The 20,883-nt window shown below is 43.8% G+C and overlaps 1 protein-coding gene, 1 long non-coding RNA gene and 1 other non-coding gene across 52 annotated transcripts in view; 1 reads left to right on the top strand and 2 right to left on the bottom strand.

The window, feature by feature from the left end:
- Positions 1 to 20,883, bottom strand: part of SORBS1 (sorbin and SH3 domain containing 1) — a 269,353-nt gene that overhangs the window by 83,068 nt on the left and 165,402 nt on the right. For 20 of the 50 annotated variants that reach the window (XM_058298688.2, XM_012524572.4, XM_058298703.2 and 17 more), the window contains 5 exons: positions 16,069 to 16,095; positions 15,858 to 15,970; positions 9,793 to 10,161; positions 5,988 to 6,132; positions 2,102 to 2,131 (listed from right to left, as the gene is read on the bottom strand). In XM_058298688.2, the coding sequence (XP_058154671.1) occupies positions 2,102 to 2,131; positions 5,988 to 6,132; positions 9,793 to 10,161; positions 15,858 to 15,970; positions 16,069 to 16,095 (684 nt within the window). Of the gene's footprint in view, positions 1 to 2,101; positions 2,132 to 5,987; positions 6,133 to 9,792; positions 10,162 to 10,769; positions 11,487 to 15,857; positions 15,971 to 16,068; positions 16,096 to 20,883 lie in introns of all 50 variants that reach the window. The other 30 variants (XM_058298680.2, XM_058298685.2, XM_058298691.2 and 27 more) reach the window with 5 other exon arrangements.
- LOC105745982 (uncharacterized) lies at positions 12,007 to 17,137 on the top strand. Its single transcript, XR_001118538.3, has 2 exons — positions 12,007 to 12,908; positions 14,946 to 17,137. It is a non-coding gene; the product is annotated as an uncharacterized lncRNA (long non-coding RNA).
- On the bottom strand, positions 12,754 to 12,916 carry LOC111763805 (U1 spliceosomal RNA). The gene has a single exon (XR_002796581.1). It is a non-coding gene; the product is annotated as a U1 spliceosomal RNA (small nuclear RNA).

Raw genomic sequence — 20,883 nt, 5'->3', positions numbered from 1 at the left:
TTTTTAAACAAAAACTAGGATTTAGGGAGTCTAGACTTCATGCCCCACCTCCCAAACATCATTAGATCTGTCCCAACACCAAAGAGCAAGGAAGCATTAGGCTGATTTTAGAGCTGAGAGCCTGGCTTCAGCCTGCCAGCCTCACAGTTGACAGAGAACTTTACAATTTGCAATGCATTCTCCCTCCTCCCCCTTCCTGTCACATATAAGCCTCACAATACCTCTCTGAGGCAGGGGCGAGGATGATCATTCTCAGTCCCCACAGGAGAAAACTCTGGTTAAAGTCACTTACTCAGGGACCAGCAGCCTTAAGGAGACAGGGCGAGGACCAAACTCAGGGCCTCCTCAACTATTCCGCTACGGTGGAATAGTCAGATGCCTTTCTCATCTATTCCACTGCTCCTTTCAAACTCCCAAAGGCAGGAAGGAGCACCCAGGAACCTCCTTTTCAGAGTCACCCTGCTCCCAGCAATCTGGGCTGGGGCCAGGGAATGAAGTGGACAGGAGTGTGGCAGCTCAAGCACGGGGACAACGAAAGGCACTCTGAGCTCAACCACAGCATGTCCTGGTCCTGCGGCCAAGTCCTGATAAAGCCTAGAGGGTGTGAGAGCCCCGTCCCTCCCCACCCAGGCTCTCCACGAATCACAGGGACAGCTAGGGATGAAGTCATACAGCAGGTGCTCAGAAAATGGTGACTCTTATTATCCACCATTTCAGGGATGCTTAGCCCTGGAGTTCATGAGTATCTGCAAATCCACAGAAACCACGCATGCATGTTTGCACATGCGACTTTTTCTAGAGAATGGATCTGCTGCTTTCATTAGATTCTCCAAAGGAGTTCATGGCCCAAGAAAGATTACAAACCGATCACCCCACACCATAGGAGGCTTGAGGGCAGCATATTCCCTATGCAGCCCAGAGTCTGGCCTAGGGCTATCACATAGTTGGCGCTCAAAAAAGTGACAGTGGGAATGAAGCAGAGGAGGTGCCTGCTGCAATAGCAATGCACATCCATAAAGCAGGAGGTAGTGGGCACCAGAGCCTGGAGCTAAGCTGTTTCTACACCGGATCTCACTTGCTCTCCATGGCAACCTGTGAGAAAGCAACTACCTTTCCCTGTTCTACAGATGAAGAAACTGAAGCCTGGAGATACTAAAGAACCTGCCTGAGGTTACACCAGGTGTAATTACTAAGAGGGAGAACCAGAATGCAGAACAGAATTGCTCTGGGAAACCATAAAGAAATGGCTAAATATTCCCATTTTGGGGATTCCAGATATTTTCAGCCTATAGGTTTGTTTCCTCCTCACTCCCAACATTGTCCCAATTGTACAAGCTTTAGCAGGGAGCGAGCCTTAAGAGCTGATTTCATTTGCAGTCACTTGCCTGCATTGTTGGCTCTTGAGGAACCACTTGCTACTCCAAATGTGGTCACACAGCGGGCAGTATCAGCCGCACCTGGGAGCTGGTGAGAAAGGCAAATTCTCACGCATATCTATTAAGTCGGAATTTCTGAGGATGTGGCCTGGGAATCTGAGTTTTGACATGCTCTCAAGGATTTTCTTATGCCCGCTCAAGTTCAAGAAGCAGTGCTTAGCTCATTCAGGCACTGCTGGTCTGAAAGCTCTCTCCTGGGCCATCACCCTGGGGTCAGTTACTGGCATTTGAGCGGGCCACCTAAAAAGGAAAGAACTTGCCCATATTTCCCAACCCAACTTGCCACATTCTAGAAGAGAGCTCAAAGGAATACAAAGGTCACTGTCTCAGAGAGGACTGCCCTGAACACTCCATCTAAAGTACGGCCCCCTGTTGTTTTTATTTAGACTGTCCTATTCTCATCCATGCAGGCACCCATCACAGTTCCAAAGGTCATGTTTACTAGTTTGGATCACTTGCTTGATTTGCCCTCACCAACCCGCAAGCTTCTCAGAGGCAGGAACCACAACAATGCTTTCATCATCCCTGTGGTCCAGAAACAACCACAGTCCCCGACACAGCAGAGCAGCAACTTTAAGACAGGGCTGAGGGAACATCAAGCGGCAGCCAGAAACCAGCTTTAACAAAATCGGGGGTCAACATGGAAAAAAACATTTCTCACCTACCTGAAAGGTTACTGAGGCGTTTTTGCTGTTCTGCGACAAAAAAAAAAGAAAGAAAACACAGGGTAAGTGAGATGTGAACGTTACTGGCAAGACCTGGCGTAAGTCACCAGGATACCAAACTTTGTGACCTCTCTGCCCTCTGGCTTAGAGGCTGAAATGTGTATCACCCAGCTCACGACAGGGACAGCAGGTGGCTCCTGTTATCTGGGTATGGCCCCCCTCAAGCCACGCCAGGATTCAGAGGACTGCCACTGTTTTTCCAGCAGTGTCTATCTTGTCTCAAGGACAATCTGATCACTCTTCCAACCTCCCTGAGTTCAAGTAAGTAGGCCCTTACACAGTCTCAGTCTTGGTACCATTTGAAACAAATGTAACCAATCATAACCATGGCAGCTGCCATTTCCTGAGTGCTTGCTAAGTGCCTGATATAGTTTTAAGAACCTTTACGGAAGTTCACAAGAATGCCAGCAGCTAGGTAGAACTGTCCTCCCCCTTCGTACTGACGAGAAAATTAAGACACAGAAAAGTTAAGGAATTTGTTCAAAATCGTGTTCTCAGCCACTATACCAATTCGGCTGGTCCAGGATCCAGGAAAACCCTAAAAAGTTAGTACTGGCCAAGAGGCCTTAGAGAAGGGACACAGTTTACCCAAGACCACACTGAAAATCAGAGCTGGGTCTAAAAGTTGGACCTCACAGCTCCTAATCCAGTGCTCTTTCCTGGTCTAATTGCCAAGAGCCTATTGCTCTATCAGTCACTTGCTCTCCTGGGTAGAAGCCTGTCTGCTGTGTATACTCCTTTGTGAACAAGCCATGGGATATGTACAAAAATGACCTTTACCTACCACAGCTGCTAAATATAAAGCAGCCACATAGCTAAAAATAGAATGCTTGCCAGCCCTAGGGTGCTCTATCATCATTACAGAGCATCCCCCTTGCTTGCATCCCCACCCCCCACCGGAATCAGTGTGGGCAAGAAGTAAACAGAGCAGGCATGGGCTGCTGAGAGCTGCCGAGAGCAGAGCCTGTCCATCTTCTTGGCATGTGGTGAGGTTCACAGTGGCTGGAGAACCAGAAGCCCAGCTGGGATGCAAGGCTCAGCTCTGCCAGAAACTTCCAGATGACACTGGCCACTCACTTAACCTCTCACCCTCACCTTCTCTGGTTGTTAATTCAATGTACTCGAATAGATCTATGGTCCCCAAATCTGGTCTGCCGGTTGGTGGCAGGGCTTTCCCCAGTGGCAGAAGCAAATTTATTCAATTAAAAAGACTCAGTTCTTCCCACCTCTGAGGTGTGAAATGGCTTTTCTTTCATAGAATGACTGGTGACAGAAGAAGTAGCTTTGCAGTGGTGTCATTTAGCAAAGCTAGAAATTGGCCAATGAGGCAGTCCCTAGACTGTATCACGTGTCCATAAAATGCAGGAGTCTGGGGACCATGGGACTCTTGTGCTCCAAGTGTGGCCCACGGACCAGCAGCACTTGGCATGCCTTTGCCAGCTTGCTGAAAATGCAGGATCTTGGCCCTCGCCCCAGACTTCCCAAAACCAAATCTGCGCGTTAACAAGACCCTCCCCAGAATTCCGAGCACATTAAAGACTGAGCCAGGATATCCAACAGGCTCTTCCAGCCCTGAGAGTTTTCTGATCAAAGCCTCCTTCCCAAGATGATCACTCAGAGATCTGCCCTCAAGCCCATGTGGTATGAAAATGGAGAAAAGGGGGAATCGGGCTATGTCGTTGTGCCAGGCAAGTGCTCAGTACCCGTTTGGTTTCTACTAGTGGGGAGCTGGGCTGGCAGGGACAGAATCATTGCCACACTGTGCCCTGGAATAATCTAAACACAACAAAAAGCGAATGTTTTTCAGGATGACAAAGCCAGAATTCCAGAAGTAGAGCAGAGTTATCATTCCCTCAGGAGACATAGCAATAGTTGAGAAATTGTTTTTATGGGTGCTATCTTCACGGGAAAGCAGAGCTGCCAGGTTGGGTAGATTCCAAAGTAAAGCCAACAATGCTTGACCTAAAGCCCATTTGTGACTAGTCACACGAGGCTGGGTGGCTAGGCCCTTCCATTCTCCTCGATTCTTCCTGCTTTTCCTCCTTAGCAAACATATGGTTTGTTCTTTAAACAATGCTACTGTAAAAAAATTCCCAAAATTTCAATGCCATTACTTGCATCCTTTTCTGAAGGATGGGTCTCAGGCTACACGATTCTGATTTTCAAACCCAAGAACAAAACTTGGGCAAAACAGAAAGGCAAGGACCAAGGGGTGTTTGAGTGAACAAGAGGATTCCACTTAAGAAACAAACAAAAAGAAACTGCAGGCATTTCTGTGCCTGAAGAAGTCCTACTCAGTGTCATCAGAGGAACTTGGCAGAAGCAGCTGACAAGAGACTTGGCACTTCCCAAGGACCAAGTTGCCTTGGGAATAAATTCCATTTTTAAAGAAACTGCCTTCCCTTCTGGGAACTAACTTGGTTTTCTCTGACTGGATTTAAAGGGGGAAAAAAGATGAGTCATAAAGAAGTTCACAGAGAACCAAAATTTCACTTTGTCCTGAATTATGGGCATGTTTGGGGCAGGAAAAAAGTTATTGCCAGTATGGGCAGGGCACTGCTACACAGAGAATGGGCTCTTACATGGCTTAGTGTGGGGGCTGGACTCTTTTAATCTTTGGAAGAACACAGATTGATGGGTGAAAATTAATATAGGGGTCACAAAGTGAAAAAATAAAACTACTAAATGACTAACATTTGAGTGGGAAGATTTCGAGTGAGAGAAAGAAAATGTTTCATTCATCTGCTTTTCAAGTTAGAAGCAGGAAACAGAAACTCTATTTAATATGGAAAACAAATTAAACATAGGCTCTAGCCACATTCTCATCCAAGTTAATGCAGAGAGGGAGGTGGAGGGGAGAGTAATAAGGAAGCTGTGAAGTAGGCTCTTTGAGCCCTGAAAGAAAGAAATCTTCATTGTTTTCTGAAAGTTAGACTATGCTTTCTACGCTGGGAAGCAGTTTGAAAACTTTACATTTCAGACATAAAGGCCTTTTTTGAACGGACGTTTATTCCTCTGAGGAATTTCAAAAAGGAAAACTTGGGATTGAGAATCATCCTCTGGAATTCTAAAAGCAGAAGAGTCAACATAGATAATTATTACTTTCAAGTGCTTCTGACTGTCTAACCCTAACGCCACTTCAGAGATAGGGAAAAGCAGTCAAACAGAGAAACTATAGAAAATTAACACAAAAACTCAAAGCAGAACAATCTGTGGCCACATAGTGGAGAGCAAAAAGCCACATGATCCTCATGTTCCCAGAGGGCACCACTGAACCAGACCCCAGTGAAGGTCAATGGATCACTAGGAAAGAGTTAAATAACCATGAGTTAGAGGGAGAAAAACATGTTTTATAGTGCAGAAAATTTTCTACGCAAAATGTCCTTTGTTATTGGCATTTAAAGGATATAGTATGCTTTTTAGAAAATGCATTGTTGAAAAACTAAATCACTTATGACACCACTTAAAACAGGTATTACTGTCAAGATTTGCCAAGCAAATCCTCTGATTAGAAATTCTCATGTTGAGGAATTAAGAGGCACAAATTTTTCCTGTCGTTTGTTTTTTATTGGTGCTACCATCTGAAGATGGTGTGCAAATGTACTATACCAGCTTATTTATTCAGACACTTGATCTCACCCTAAATTGGGGCCCTCTGTCAGCCTGCTGTAACCTATCTTATGGGTCATAGGAATGAGTAAACTGAGGCAGACTGCCTCAGGAAAGGGTGGGATTTGTGAACATTTCTGTGGAATGGCAGAATTTTTCCCACAGACACCAAGAAATAGCTATACTGATCCTAGTGGAGGGGAGGGGGCTCCTTTACCTCGATTATGTTGCAAGAGAACAATAGTGGGATTCACAATTGTTGTGGAGGGATAAGCAGACGATGGCTTGCTGACAGGTGAAAAGGTTTGGGAGTCAGTCTCAGCTCGGGGTGAAGGAACTTCATTTAGTGGAAGACTTGAACCCTGAAAAGAAAATAATATTGTAAGTAACTGTAAACACTCAGAACCTAGAGTTAATGCTTTTTAAGAAGGAGAAATTCAAAACAACAAGGACTTTAGTTATAAAAAGAAATGTAATCAATGAAACATATCACATAATTCCAGTTAGAAATTTAATCTGGAATACGTATTTTGTTTTTAGTATTAGTAAGGAGGGAGAGAGGAAAGGTCAATGTTACTGAAAATCTCAGCAATAGCATCCATTATTTTTATCTGGTAATTATCATGAGTCAATCCACTTATTGAAAAAGCAAAATTTAAATAATAATAGAATAACATGCAGAACACATGCAATTCCAAATGCGATCCAAGAACGAGAGCTGGTTTAAACAGGGAAAAAAATCAAGAGAGTTTAGTATACTTGTGTAGAGAAATATGAGACATGAGGACAAAAATACATCACTGTAAACACAGAGAAGTAAAATAAGGGTATTGTTGGAAAGCTACTCTTAACACCAGCATCACTGAACAAAGTATACTAAAGCCTGCTTCTGAGTTTTGGATATTATCCTGCCCAATATTGAAGTCAAATGGTCCCTGAAGAAAAGATTTGTAAAATTCCTGACTTTACAAACCTAAGGTCTCTGAAAGCAATACCAATAAAGTTATTAGTGCTAATGTTATAATCTGCATGATTGAAACAATGTTAGTTTTTTTTTAATGAACCTCAAAATGTAGTAAGAATATTTACATACTTTTCTTCTTCATACCAATAAATTTACACAGTTTCTAGTTTGGAATTTGCAGACCCTAAGGATGTCATTCTTAAAGGGTTCTAAGAACAAGATTTTTGATAGTCTCAAAGCAATTATTATGTTTAGAGATCAACTACTATTTAGCACCTCCAGGACAAGGACCATGCCTCCCTGTTCTTCCTGCTCTCCCCAGCATCTAGCACAATACCCTATACAGCAGGTGCTCAGTAAATCCTATGGGAGCAATAGGGCCCATGTATCAGCAAAGGCACTTCTGGACAACTTTTGTGGTAAGAGAAATGCGTGCATCAAAAGAGAAAAACCTGTGTCAGCACCTTGGACAGTTCCTACCACACAGTAGGGGCTTTGTAAATGCTGGCTGGATTGGGCCAGCTCTTCTGAAAGCTCCCTACACAGCAGCATCTGTTAATTATGAGGTGGCAAGAGGCACAATACGATCTTGTATAAAAGTGCCTCACATCAATTTCTTCATTTGTAAAATGGAAAATTATTACAACTTACCAAATGATGTAATAAAGATAAATGACATATCAGTAACAACTCTGCCAGAATTCACCCAAGAAACACAAAATATCAGGCATATAGGTCTTTAAAGTATACATGCCTGTGAGTCTAGATGGATCACGTGAGAATTAGGCATTTTACAAATTTCACTCTTGTGTGTATCTTATTTCTGGAACATCACAAATACACGCACACAAATGCTGCTGACTAAAAGAACTTGAATCAATTAACATGAATTTTTTTTTCTTCCCTCTCACTCTCAAATAACTGCAGATTACGAATCCAACACCATCCACTAGTCTTCCTACTCTTCTTGACAGTTCTCAACCAGTAGAGGAGGAGCCTAAGCAGTTTCCTTTTTCTCTGTTATCCTGGGCCAAACCAGAAGTTATCAGGCCAATCAAAGCCTTAATGTAAAGTCTATACCAGGCTGATTAATTGGGTTTGAGAAAGTGAAAATACTGTCCTGGCACCATTCACTATATGGTATACCTGAAACAAATTCAATATAACAACCTAGATCCTATGCAATGATAACTTAAAACACAACAAAGAACTACTCACACAATAAAACTACTCACAATGGTATACTAGTGCATTAAAAATAAGATGCACTTGACATGCTTCTCTAGAGAAACACATTTTGTGCTAAAGGAAAGAATACCTGCAACTCTCCAAAATAGGGGTGGGCCTCTAAATTCATCTACAGATTGACCCTGGAATGGGAAAGATCTTGGTATAGGCTAGTGCAGCGGGGAACACTCTTGCACTATTCTCCTATAGAGCTGAGCTATAAAGCTCAAACTCAAAGGAAATCCAGTCCATGGACCAGATTTGGCCAGGTCTTAACCTTCACCACTGTTGCATCTAGAGATTTGCCCTAGCCCGAGATGCAGCTGTTCCCAGTTTTGAGGCACCTGATGCCTCACTGTAATTTCTCTAACAAGTCCTTTCTGCACAACCAACTTCAGCTTAATGCCCCATTTGGGTCAGTTTTATAGGCAAGTCTCTTCACTCAAAGGGATGTCAGTGAATGTTTAGCTCCATCAGTCAACTACATGACCCACTAGACCTCCGTTTCTCAAAATAATTGTCTGCAGACCCCTTGCATTGTAATCCCCCAGGCTGCTTGCTACCCTGACATATTCAATCAGAAATCCTGGGAGTATAACCCAGGAGTCAACAATTTAAATACACTGTCTTGTCCCTCAGATAACCACTATGTAAAAACAAGACAGACAAACCCTTTGAGAGCAGGACCATGACCTGTTTCCAGTTGTGCCCACAGGACCCAGTACCCCACTACCAAGAACCTAGGACATGGTAGAATCTCAAGGAGTGTTAATTAGTCAGTTACTTACTTTTGAGTGACTCTGGCCCCCATTTATTAGGGCAAGTCCTCAGCAACATACCCTAAACTCTGTTCAACAATAGTAGCTAACATTTTCTGGACATTTGTTCTGTGCCAAGCACCACACTAGGAACTTTTAAATTCTTGATCCCACTGAACCCCACAGCCCTGTGGGTTGACCCATGTATCCCCATTTTACAACCCACATTTTATGACTCAGATTCTCTCGATTGCCCAGGCACCTGAAGAGAAGATAGACTTTACTACTTTGACTCAGCTTTTTCTCTGAAGCAGTTTGGGCATTCCCACCTGTGATGGAGATTTGTTCCCAAAAGGATGAGACCTGAGGTGTCAGGGACCTTTAACTTCCCATGGCCACTGGTCTGTTTTGCCACAGAAGCCTCGAGGAGCTACAACTCTGGGGACCCATCAATTTTCTACCTTTTGGGATAACAGTTCTAACATTTGAACAAGCTTTCATAGCCATTTGCTAAATTAAGCCCAACCCTATCCATATTTTGATTTTTTGTTTAAACCCAGTATCTGAAATACCTGTCTATAAAAGACAACTTGTTGACTTAACAAATCAACAAGATTGATGACACTTTTCCTCCTGTAGAACCTCCCTAGTTCCTGATGGAGAAACTCTTTTACTCAGCAGCTCATATCAAACCTGGCAATATGGCTTTTCCACATCATTCTTCAGCTTTCCTGAGCTCTCAACATTACATCTGCCTGAAGGGTACAACTAGCCAAAGGAAAGGCAACAGATATTTTCTCTGAGGGAAAACAAGGCTCTTTCAGGAAAATGCACATTCTGAAGAGGACAGAGAAGAGGTCCTTAAGAGAGTCATGAACAGCCACGAGAGATCTGAGGCACACACAAGGGGAACATGCACTCTAGTGAAAGCAGACAAGGGTCCGGTCATCAGACAAGCACAGCGGCAGCCAACGCTCCTTCCTCAGAACTTAGTATTCCAGTGAGAAAGGGGATTTTCACTGCTGGGGGAGACATTCAGGAAAGCCGTAAGGAGGGAATTCCAGCAAGCTTACGGTACTTGAGACAGCTCCCGTGAGGTCAGGCTCCAAGACTCTGTGGAGGTCCTCCGGTGCTGGAGGGACCAGCGGAGGTGGTGGTGAGAAGGATGGTGGTGTCTGGCTAATGGGGGGAAAGGAGCCAGAAGCACTGGCGGGCTGGCTGTGGTGGGACCGCCTCTGCAGATGAGGGGGAATGAAATCATCTAGAGTCGGCAAGGTCAGAGGTGAGCCGGCAGGGGCGGTCGCCGGGAATGTGGGGACGCGGCCAAGCGGCCCCAGAGATGCTGAAGGTCTGGCAGTGCCTTCTGGCCCTCTGTCGGTATTAACCAGGTAGAGAGGGACCACTATTACCTCAGGCTGGGCTGAGCTGGAGGAAGTGGCATCCTGTGGGAAATAAGGGGGGTGTTACGTAAAGGAGTACGGCAGGAAAGAAGGAATTCCATATTTAAACAGTTGAGAGTGGACATGCAATGATGTACTCCGAGAAATATTTAATCGGTGCCCTTTCCTCAGAGTACATGAGATAGTCAGTGCTAGCCAGCTAGCCTGCTGATACTCCAGGACACAGAGGGAACCCCATCCAAGTTTACTTTCCAGCCATCTATTTTTGAATCCCTTTAACACTTTATGAGACAGGAAAAAACAGAACAGGCAGGCAGGCTGGGTTTAACCCTACAAAACCACTTATATAGTCTGAAATTGTATCGGGAAGAAACACAATTTCTTTGGCACCTTGCTGTAAAAGATAAGCACTCTGTATCTCACCATATTTGTATTAGTCTGTGGATTCCACACTTTGAGATATTTACACCTTTACAGAAAGGAGAGGGGAGAGCCAGAGGGAGGACTGTGCCGAGATTTTAGAGAGAAGTCAGGACTGAAGCTGCAGCTGTGTTACCAAGGAAAGGGAGAGCAGGGCAGCCCAGAAAAATGAGCTGCTCGCTTCGGTTTAAAAGGAGACGAAAGACACACAAACATTCCTAGTTCCTTGCCTTGGCTGGATAGCACGGGTGCAAAAGGTAAAGTTCTTTTCTCTTCTGGTGTTCGGGATCAGAGGAAAGCTGGGGGCCTAGCACAGGTGGTCTCACTGCAGCCGGGAACGAAGGTCGAGTCCCCACGGGAGGACCCTCACCATAGTTAACGGCATCTTTGTGAACATCAAAGAATAGCTTGGGAGGATCAGGAGGAGGAGCAAAGGGCGGTTTTCCTGTGCCGGCTGTGTGGGAGCCGCTGCCAGGGGCCGGTGCCCGAGTGCCCGCAGCTTCCCAGGGAGTGCCTCTGGCAGGGTCACGTGCAATGCAGGAGGCGGTTTCCGATGCCGCCGGGCAAATGTTATTGGATAAACAGGGTACATATAAGCTGCTGACCTTTTTATTCCCAACTGCCTCACGACGTGGATTAGAGCTCACATTCTCACCAGAAACTGTCCTGGTGGCTACAAAGAGGTGCTGGGGTTGGGGTGAAGCACTGCGGAACGAGGAACCGGGAAGCAGGGGACTAGGACGCGTGGTGCCTTGGGGAGCTCTGGCTGCCAGGGAGAGAGAGATGGGCTGGGGTGGTGAGGGGTTCTGCTGGCCGGGAGTGCTGGGTGGGATGTAAGGCTTGGGTGAGCTCAGGTAAAAGGAATCCTTGTAGGAACTGTGGACAGTGGGAGGCTGCCATGCAAAGCAGCCCGCATGGGAGAGAGGAGGGCGTGGAGGAGAAAGACCCTTTAGCATTATTTTCAAGACAATACCAAAATGGAGGGAAAAAAGTAAGAAAGAAAAGGGGAAATGGAAAGAAGGATGACCATTAGAAACCGAAGCATAATGTGGTAAAGAAAAAACAATATTTGACACGTTTTTAAGCAAATCCTCAGTTTAGATTCCTCATAGTCCCGTATTTCTATTCTGGGTAAAGTCAAACGGCCAAAGACTTAATCCTACTCACCTGTGGAGAGCCAGGCCTGACTCTCCTTTACAAAGGGAAGGTGAGCTCAGCCTAGGAGAGGCAATTTGCTAAGCCAACGTTGATGCCAAGGCATGGTTGACCTGGATTTTAAGAGTCTCAAATGGACTAAAAATGAACTAAAATGCCAAAAGAAGCAGCTCCAAAGACCCCATTTCCTTCTCACATTTCCATTCCTCAAAGATTTTTTTTAAGCCTGTGGCTTTAAAAATTTGAGTTCATTGAAACACGTTCATTCTTTTTTCTTAGGAAAAGGAAAATGAAAGAATCATTCCTATTTGTGGATGACTCTTAATAAGCCAACAGATGTCTTAATTGAATCATTTAGATTTAGCAATCAATTCCCCAAGCAAAATAAATAAGCTCAGAGGAAAGAATCTGATAGAACTAATTATTAGAAGGTAGACAGGCATGAGATTAAAAAGCACGTAGTCTCCCACATTTGATGCACACAAAAAAGGGATGAGGCCACGAAGTTCGATTGCTTGGCTTGATAGGCCTACCAGGTTGTGGCTAATTTATCAAATCACAGGTCCTTCCCCTTATGTGCCACACCACCACCAGATACAGAAAATCCTAAGGGTGGGGGAGTGAGAAGTCTCAAACTCATGGCTCAAGCCCAAAGCTTTACAGGTTCAGAGCCAGAATGATTATTTCACATTGCAGCCCCCCTTCCTCAGCCAGCACAGCTTCTAGCTCCTTTCCAAGTCTTCATGGGGCAAAGTGTCAGGAAATGGGGTGAATGACTGGACCTCAGGTCACCAAGACTCAACTGCCACAGCTTGTGGCTCAACTAGGAATCAGACCTTGAGATGAAGAAAGTTCATTTTCCTAGATTTTCTTCACTGGTCTTTATCTTTAAATTAGATATTCTTGCACTGGAAGAAAATGAGTACCTTCTTCCAAATTGCACAGGTGAAATATATAGAACTTGTACACTATCTGGTGAATGGGTTATAATAAAAAAAAATGAGTATGGGAGAGAACGGATTTGTTTTTGCACTTGTTTTTTTTGTTTTGTTTTGTTTTCAGGTGAAAGCAGGAACGCAGTCCCCTACTACCACAAATTATGCAGCACAGTTTCTGCGTTTGGGGAAATCGCAGGGGTCAGCACACCAACAGTGCAGTGGATGAGCCTTACCCTGGGAAAACCACCTGTGTAATCATGGTATCTCCCCTGCCAGGTAAGTATGGGCTTTGTTTTTATATTTTGTGGAGTGTAAGTGGCAAGAGGAAGGAATGTTGGAAAGGGTGAATAGGTGAAAAATGAAAAAGTTAGAGTCTGGATTAGACTATCAATCCAGAGACAGTAAATGACCTATCCCTTAAACTCAGTTTTCAAGATACAAAAAGCCTGAATGGAGAAAAAGCTATTTGGACAATTCTAATTGGATTACTTGATATCGATCCTTTCCACACAGTGCCCAAGACAATGTGGACATAGGTACCAACCCAAAATACAAAAGGAATAGCTCCTCTTCATCAGTCAGCATAAGCAAAAACTTTCAGACAAACTCCCTGGTTTCAGTCAACTTAGGCTAGAAATTGGGGCATGTTTATAGACTAAACGATGCTCTCTAGAAACAAAACACTTGGACTACCATGCACCAAAGGGATTGCAGGGTAAGTTGATAATAGCTGCTACAGATGTAAGTAAAAGACGATTTTGATTTGGGCTCAGATTTACTTTTACTTTGAGCTCAAGTATTCCACGTGTGATCCCTTCTTGTCCAAAGATAGAAATCAATTTCAGTGAGTGTTTAACTTAATTTGGCTATAGCCAAATAAGGTGGCGAGGGCTGTGTTACATCAGGCCTTGAGCCTTCCCAGAGCTTTGACCCTTTAGAGGACACTTCCCCAGAGTGCTGACAATGTACTTAGAGCCAAAGGCCTTCCTGTCCTGGGACTTCTTTTAGCCCTAAAGAAGGAGAGGGGAGAGACACAGTACATTGGAAGGAAATACTTTTTTCCCCATTTACTTTTTAAGCACTGTAGGAGCCAGAGAGACAGTTCAAATTCCTACCCATATGGCTATTAATTGAATTCCATTTACCTTTTTAATATGTGAGCCAGCAAAAAAATGGGGCCGTCTGAAGAATCTGATATGTTCATAGTTTATACATTTTCCCAAACTACCAATTCTCACCTCCACTGGGGCCGACCATGATGATGATGTCAGAGAGAGGAAAGGACCAGTTCCCTGTTACTGGGGGTGGGAAGACCCGGGCAGTACGTCCCAGGAGGCAAGGCCTATGGGAGCATCAGGAGACAGGATTCCCATGGGCCAAGGGTCTTTTGGATCCAGCTAGGCTTTTTTGAGGAAATCCCATGCCTACAGGGGTCTGAGACCTTTCATCAGCTAAAACCAAGTTAGGGCAAACACCAGTTCAGCCCTCCTTGGCTTGGCCTCCTTGTGCACACTCACAGCTCTAACAATAGCTCTACACAGAAGTCATTTTCACATTTAGAAGGAACAAATCCAAGAAGTAACACACAACCTAGAGCTTCCTGAAATTTGAACAGCCAATTTTACCTTGAATATGCAGAATACCTCTATAGTCAATGATTCCCTAAGAAACCTGGGAAAAAGAAATTTTTTGCTAAGAATATGTTGTTCATAGCAGATATTATAGGATGCTTTTATCTTTATTGGACCATTAACTCCTTAAGGGCAATGGTTAATGCAGTGATCTGAACACAACAGATGTTCAATAAATCTGTGTTTAATAAATGTATTTTAAATCACAGAATTTTCAATTTATTGCACGTGCTTTTACAATCATCTCTTTGGAAGAGCTGTTTAAGCAGCCAAAAGGAGTTACGCAGTTACCCTTTGGGCTATGTCACTGATAGTAGAAGAGGGTGTGCTTCTATATTTGCTTTGAATTAACCAGCACTATTTCCTCATCTGGAAATAGCCAATGGTATCAGTTCCTGAGAGGGCTGAGAAGGAAGCATGCCTGTTACAGGCAGCACATTTATACACTGGGAAGGTTTTAGGAAGGGACAGCCATGACGTGTCATTTATTGGGTGACTGACCTCCAGGGTCCCTGTGTCTGATGAGGACTGCAGGAGGCCTGCCACATTCGCAGCCCCTGCTTCCAACCAGCAGCCCTGTATGTACAAGACTATACCTAAGGGAAGGAGCTGGGGCAGGCCACAGAAAGGCTCATGCTGCTGCTCAGCACACGAGGCAGACGATTTTTCTGTTTCATTTTAGGGGCCAATGCCATTTTATGTCCTCAGGACCAGGAGCCAGAAGATCCTCAGAGAAGGAGGATGGGAACTGAGAAAAGACATGGAATTTCTGAGCTCCCTGTGAGAGCAGGCAGCAGGTCCACGGAAGTGGGTCACACAAGGAACATACTTTTGCAACGTTTTTTTGAGCAGCATGGTTGCCTGGAGCAGAAAGGATTGCTCCGCTCATTCCAGGGATGTGGCTCCGCTATGTAAAAACATTTCTCATCAATTGCCTAAATTAAAACAGGGTCCATCCCTTTCATCAAAACGGAAAAGTAACACGAAGGAAGAGATCAGGAAACTAGGGGAAAATAATTAAGCAAAATTACTGCTGCTCCATGCTCTTCAAATTTGGAGGATTCTCCTTTGTAGGGTAGAGCTACAGCTATTTAAGTTCCACTGAATTGCCATTCTGACTTCAATCTGCCTGCTTTGCAGCTGCTGAATTTCGGGTCTGGGCACAGCTTCATCTCTAAGGATACCGTTGCTGGAACTCTTACAACCCCAACTCCAGCTAATTAATGGAATAAACACAAAAAGGCACTCTTCTTAAATACTAAATCCTAAAAAGTTTAAAAATTTTTAAAAAAGACAAGCTCAGATTCTTTCCCCACTTCCTAAAGTCAAACTGGATTCCATTTTTCAACATGTTTCCACAAAAGAATCAATCCTAGAAACACTGGGCCTATGTCAAATACCCAGATATAGGCCAACCTCACTCCACGCCCCCACTTCCCTTGGCCCCAAATTTCTTCTAATGCTGGTCCTTGCAGAGCTCTTCCAGGGTTAGCCAGAAGCTTGACTAAGAATCTAGATAATCATCCAGTTGAGCAAGCAAACTCAAGAAAAGGCGCCACTCACCAGTCCCAGCCTGCACTGGGCAGATGCCTACCTGGGGCTTGTCGGAAGGAAGGTTGGGATGCACACTTCTGTAGCCCTTGGCAGCAAGTGAAGAGGGTTGGGCATTTCCGTTGGCATCAGCATTAGAAGAAAACCTCCACTCATCTAAGAGATGGAAAAAACACCTTTCACTCACAAGGAAGACTCCCTGGTTCCCCACTAATTCAGGGATCCCTGGTGGAAGGCAAAGACAGAAAACATACCTGCTGAGGAATTCTCTGGCTCCAGACCTACTTGTGGTGAAAATGATAAAAACAAGAAGTAAAAGGGAAAAACAGAAATGGTTACATTTGCAGGAAACAAGCCTGAACTGCTTAGAAGGACTAAGATCACTCGGGTGTCTGACACAAAATGCCCTCAGTCATGATGGCCTAATTACCATAGGAACCCACTCTAAACCCTGATGTGCTCACAGGCGCTGACCTTTGAAAACACAAGGCTCACATTCACAGTAATGAAGAAACAATTGTTCACTGACATTCTTCTTTTACAGACAAAAAGGCAACCCCTCATCAGCAGGCTGGGCTAGCGAGCAGACTCAGGAGAGGAAGAGGTGGATAAGCACTCTTTCCAGGGGTAGAGGTGCCAGGCGAGGGGCAGAATATGATGTAAGCCTGGAGGTATCTGCTATGATAAGGACACTGTTTCCTCCCTGCCTCCTTTCCTTCTTTCAAACTTGAATGACCCATCCTGAGTTTTCATCACACCGCAAGGCACCCTGGGCTCCCTGCAGCCAGTTAGCACCCTGCCCTGCCATCCATAACTTGACGTATCTCAGGAGCCCTAAGCATTCTTCTCTCCCTTGACTCATCCAGCAATTCAAGGATGGAGAGCACCGCGGTTTTGAGCTCAGCTCAGGAGGCAGCCAGATCTCAAGTCAAATCCTGGCTTCACCACCTAGGACCTCTGTGGCAAGTTACAAGCCTCAGTTTTCCCCATGTACACAAAGGGGATAATAATTTATCTGCTTTACAAGGGCTGTTATAAGGATGAAGTGACAGAATGCATGTGACATGCTTTGTACAGTGCCTGACAGATACAGTAAATGTTTGCTATTTATCTTCATCCTTGGCATCATCTCTTGCCTCTTGAGCAGGGGTCAGCAAACTTTCTGTGAAGGGCAAAATGGTAAATATTTTAGGCTTTGTGGGCTATAAAGTGCCAGTCACAACTATTCAACTCTGCCCCTGTGGCACAAAAGTAGCCACAAACTATGTAAATTAACGTGTATGGCTGTGTGCCAATAAACCTTTATATTTATGGACGCTAAAATTTAAATTTCATGTAATTTTCACGTGGCATAAAATATTTTTATTCTTTTTCTGACCATTTAAAAATACAAAAAACATTCTTAGCTCATGGGCCATACAAAAATGGGCCAAGGCCAGAGTTGGCTCACAGACCATAGTTTGCCAACCCCTGACTTGGCCAATCCTTTCTTTTCCTACTTTTCCCTGGCTGCCAACTCATCTCACCCTATCTCAAGATAAAGGGAGACTAGAATTGGGGTTCTAGTAGCTTCAAAGTGGCTTGCTAAAGGGCTAGAGATGGGCTTGCCAGGTTTCCAGTTGAGATTTACAAATATTAATTGAACACTTTTCTTAGTGCCAGGCACTGTTACATTAGTGTTTAATATAGTGCATACAACTCTGTGAGGTAGGTAACTGCTCTACTTCTTGGATAAGGAAGCAGAGAGCCAAGTGACTTGCCCAAAGTCACACAGCCAGGAAGGAGCAAAGCAGCCAGTCCAGGCTTCTCGCAAATGCAGTGCTCTGCCCACCACTCACAGCCACCAACTCCACCATCAGTTAACATAGAGGCGACATCACAGAGAAACAGTGGAAACCAAAAGGTGTTGGTGCAAAAAGGAAGATGGGGTAAAAGTTTCAAGTGCACAGCAGTGGTTTAGATGCATCAGAATCACCTGGAAAGCTTAGGAATGCTGGACCTCTCCCACTAGAGTTTCTGATTCAGTAGCTGGGAGGTGAGGCTCAAGAATTTGCATTTCTAACATGTTCCTGGGTGATAGGTTGTGTTGAGGATTCAGAGATCAGGTATGTAAAAGTATCTCTATAAGTGACTTTTTTTTTAAACACTCACAGTTGCTTCCAAAGATTTCCTCACACTTGGCAGGCCCTCAAACACCAGGTGAAGCATGGCAATAAGATGTCACCATTGTCTTACAGGGAAACTTCCACTCTCTAGTCTGCACAGGGAAGGAATTTCTCTGAATGGCCATATTTTCCAGATTGGATAGGCATCCAAACATTTTTCTCTTTAAATTGCAGTAATGTTGAGGGAGCCGAGGTGGCTCAAGTGATTAGGCACCTCCCTCCCACCAGAAGGCCCCAGGTTCAGTTCCTGGTGCCTCCTAAAAAAGAAGATAAGCAGACAGCAAGTGCAAATAACAAGGGGGGAAATAAATAAATATAAATAAACAAATCTTTAAAATTAAAAAAAATTGCAATAATATTGAAAGAAAAACGTTCTAAAATGTATTTCATACTTTTCTTAGCCTTTTTTCATGGATACATTGAGCTCTGTGAAAATTTCTTCTCAATGACATAGCAAGCACAGTAGGGACTGCTTTGACTATTGGTTGACTCTAGGGAGTGCTGAGGCATATGGGGTCACCAGTTCCTGTGTTACATGGCCCCAGACTACTAGGAATTAGGGGATGTTTAGTCCCCCTCTCCCCTGCATATATTACTTCTCTAACATCTATTATTGCTCCATCTTCCTTTGTGAGTTGCTATATCTAGTCCACCTTGATCTATCAAGTCATTCTATCAAATTTATCAAATGTATTTATTTATGTATAAACTACATACCAACAGGTTCTGCATGAGGGCCTATCCAATAGAGTATATATACTTTGTACGTGAGTTCAGGGCATATTATTTTGCCTACTTTTTGGTTCTCAGTTGGGCTGTCAAACAGATGTGTCATGGAAAGTTGAGACATGATTGTCCCTCTAAACCTCTAGGTATCAAAACAGGAATACCATTTTGGCATCAGACTCTTTAGTCTATCTTACTAACTCATGCCTACAGCAATGACTTGGCTTCATCTGTGAAATGGATAGAGTATCTACCTCTTTTGAGTCATGAGGACTAAATCAAAGTACCTCGCACAAAGTAGGTGCTTAATAAAATCAGAATCCAAATTTTAAGGGAAAAAAGTCCCCCAAACAGAAATAATTATAAAGATTGTTGACCTCTGCCAACTGATAAATGGTTTTAAGAAAATAACATCCTTGGGGACCAATGCACTTTTTCTTCTCATTCTGAGTCTTAAAACTGTTCCTCTTCCAGCACCATGAAAACAGGCAGTTCCCAGGACTTCTTTAAATGTTCCTCTCCTCTTTATTGAAAGAGAGCTATACTTTCCAATATTTGATCATCCCTCATTTATTACCTAGTCTTCTGAAGCTCAAAAGTTGGTAGCAGCCCAGAACCATTTGTGCCTGAATGCAGTAGGATGAAATTTTATAGACATAATCATCAATTATTAATTTTTGATTGAGGAGACTGTCAAAATTCTTCTTCTAATAAAAATGTTACCTTAGAACTCCCAGGTGGGAGGAGTTGTGGGGAAAGCTTTGGAAAGCTGGAGGCCAGATAGAGACCTAGTCTTTCAACAAGAAGTGTAATTTAATTTTGCCTTATCTTTACCTCCATCTGTTCTTTATATACGATCTCTCCTGGCCTATGGCCTGATATTTCCTTTTATCTCATTCCGGCCTAATTTCATTTTGGCCTGCTCTAAAGATTTTACTGATCACAGATCTTCTTGGGACTTTAGGATAATTTTCACTGAGACAGTCTTGATGTTTTCAAGTAGAGTATCCAAGAGTTACATCAAAGATATTAAAAGCGGATCTAACAATGTTCCAAATCATGTGTGTGCTTATTTTTCATTCATGCACTCATAAGAAGGACTCTGACTAGTGAAAGTGAAGAGGTGATTTTAACTGCTTCAACGTCAATTTTCTTAAGATATCATTCTGTGACTATCATTTCTGGAGAACAAATCTGAGAGCCAAACCAGAGGAAATGAGCTGACTCTAGGTCCAAGATTCTTTACGTCCAAAGCTAACTCTGTAGTCAAGAATCAGGCAGTAAGGATGGGAGCCAACTGGCAAAGAATTAACAAACCTTAGGAACTGAACTGGACCTTGGCAGCCAAGTCAGAACACAGGAATTGATATATCAGGCCACAAGGTCCTCAGACAAAATCAGACAGGAAGCTTGGTATCACATCCACTATGAGCTCAGGCTCCTTGTCTCCTTTTGAGTAAAAACACCCTGACCTGGGGACACAGGTGGAGTCACTCTGGACCAACACAGCCAAGACCCAGACCTGGTTAGGCACAAGATCAGGAAGTAGGGGGTCAGGACTGGGATTATTGCAGTTCTTCCCAGACACTTCTTATCCAAAAATCAAGATCCACATTCAGAATCTGGGAAGCTAATTGGGAAGCTATGGTCAGATCTCCAGAGTCAACCTACCATTTGAGGCAGATGTCTAGAAAGTGGGCTTAACTCTAAAGGCTCTGTCTGTTACTCCATCCTCCCAATGTTCACTTCGATGGAAACCACTCCCAAATCCACAACTTGGGATTCAAATCTCCAAATCCCTACAAGAAACTTCCTCCTAGAAGCTCTTTCCTTAAAGAGAAACTCAATTTATCAGGAAATAGAGCTCAATATTATTTTCAACCCCTTTCAAAAAACCACACATCTCCATGAGTGCCTCAGTTATTCTCATAGTCAACCAAGGAAGGTACCTCCTAGTCAGCAGAATTCCACTGCCTCCTTACTCTTTAAATATACAGCAGCAAGTCTGGTATTTTCCTCATTCCAAATACACATTTATACTTGGTCCCTGCTCTTCAATCCCTCTGCCATTTAAGGTCCTCACAACCTTATACTTAAATTATTTTCAAGTCTTCAGCCAGCCTTCCAACTCACAGGAACTAGAATGGTCAGCATGAAAGAGCACCTGCTATGTGTCTG

Source organism: Dasypus novemcinctus, chromosome 6 (genome assembly GCF_030445035.2).
Source record: "Dasypus novemcinctus isolate mDasNov1 chromosome 6, mDasNov1.1.hap2, whole genome shotgun sequence".
In the NCBI taxonomy this organism is placed as follows: Eukaryota; Metazoa; Chordata; class Mammalia; order Cingulata; family Dasypodidae; genus Dasypus; species Dasypus novemcinctus.
Note: the sequence above shows the minus strand (reverse complement) of the source record. Positions and strands in the feature narration are given on the sequence as shown.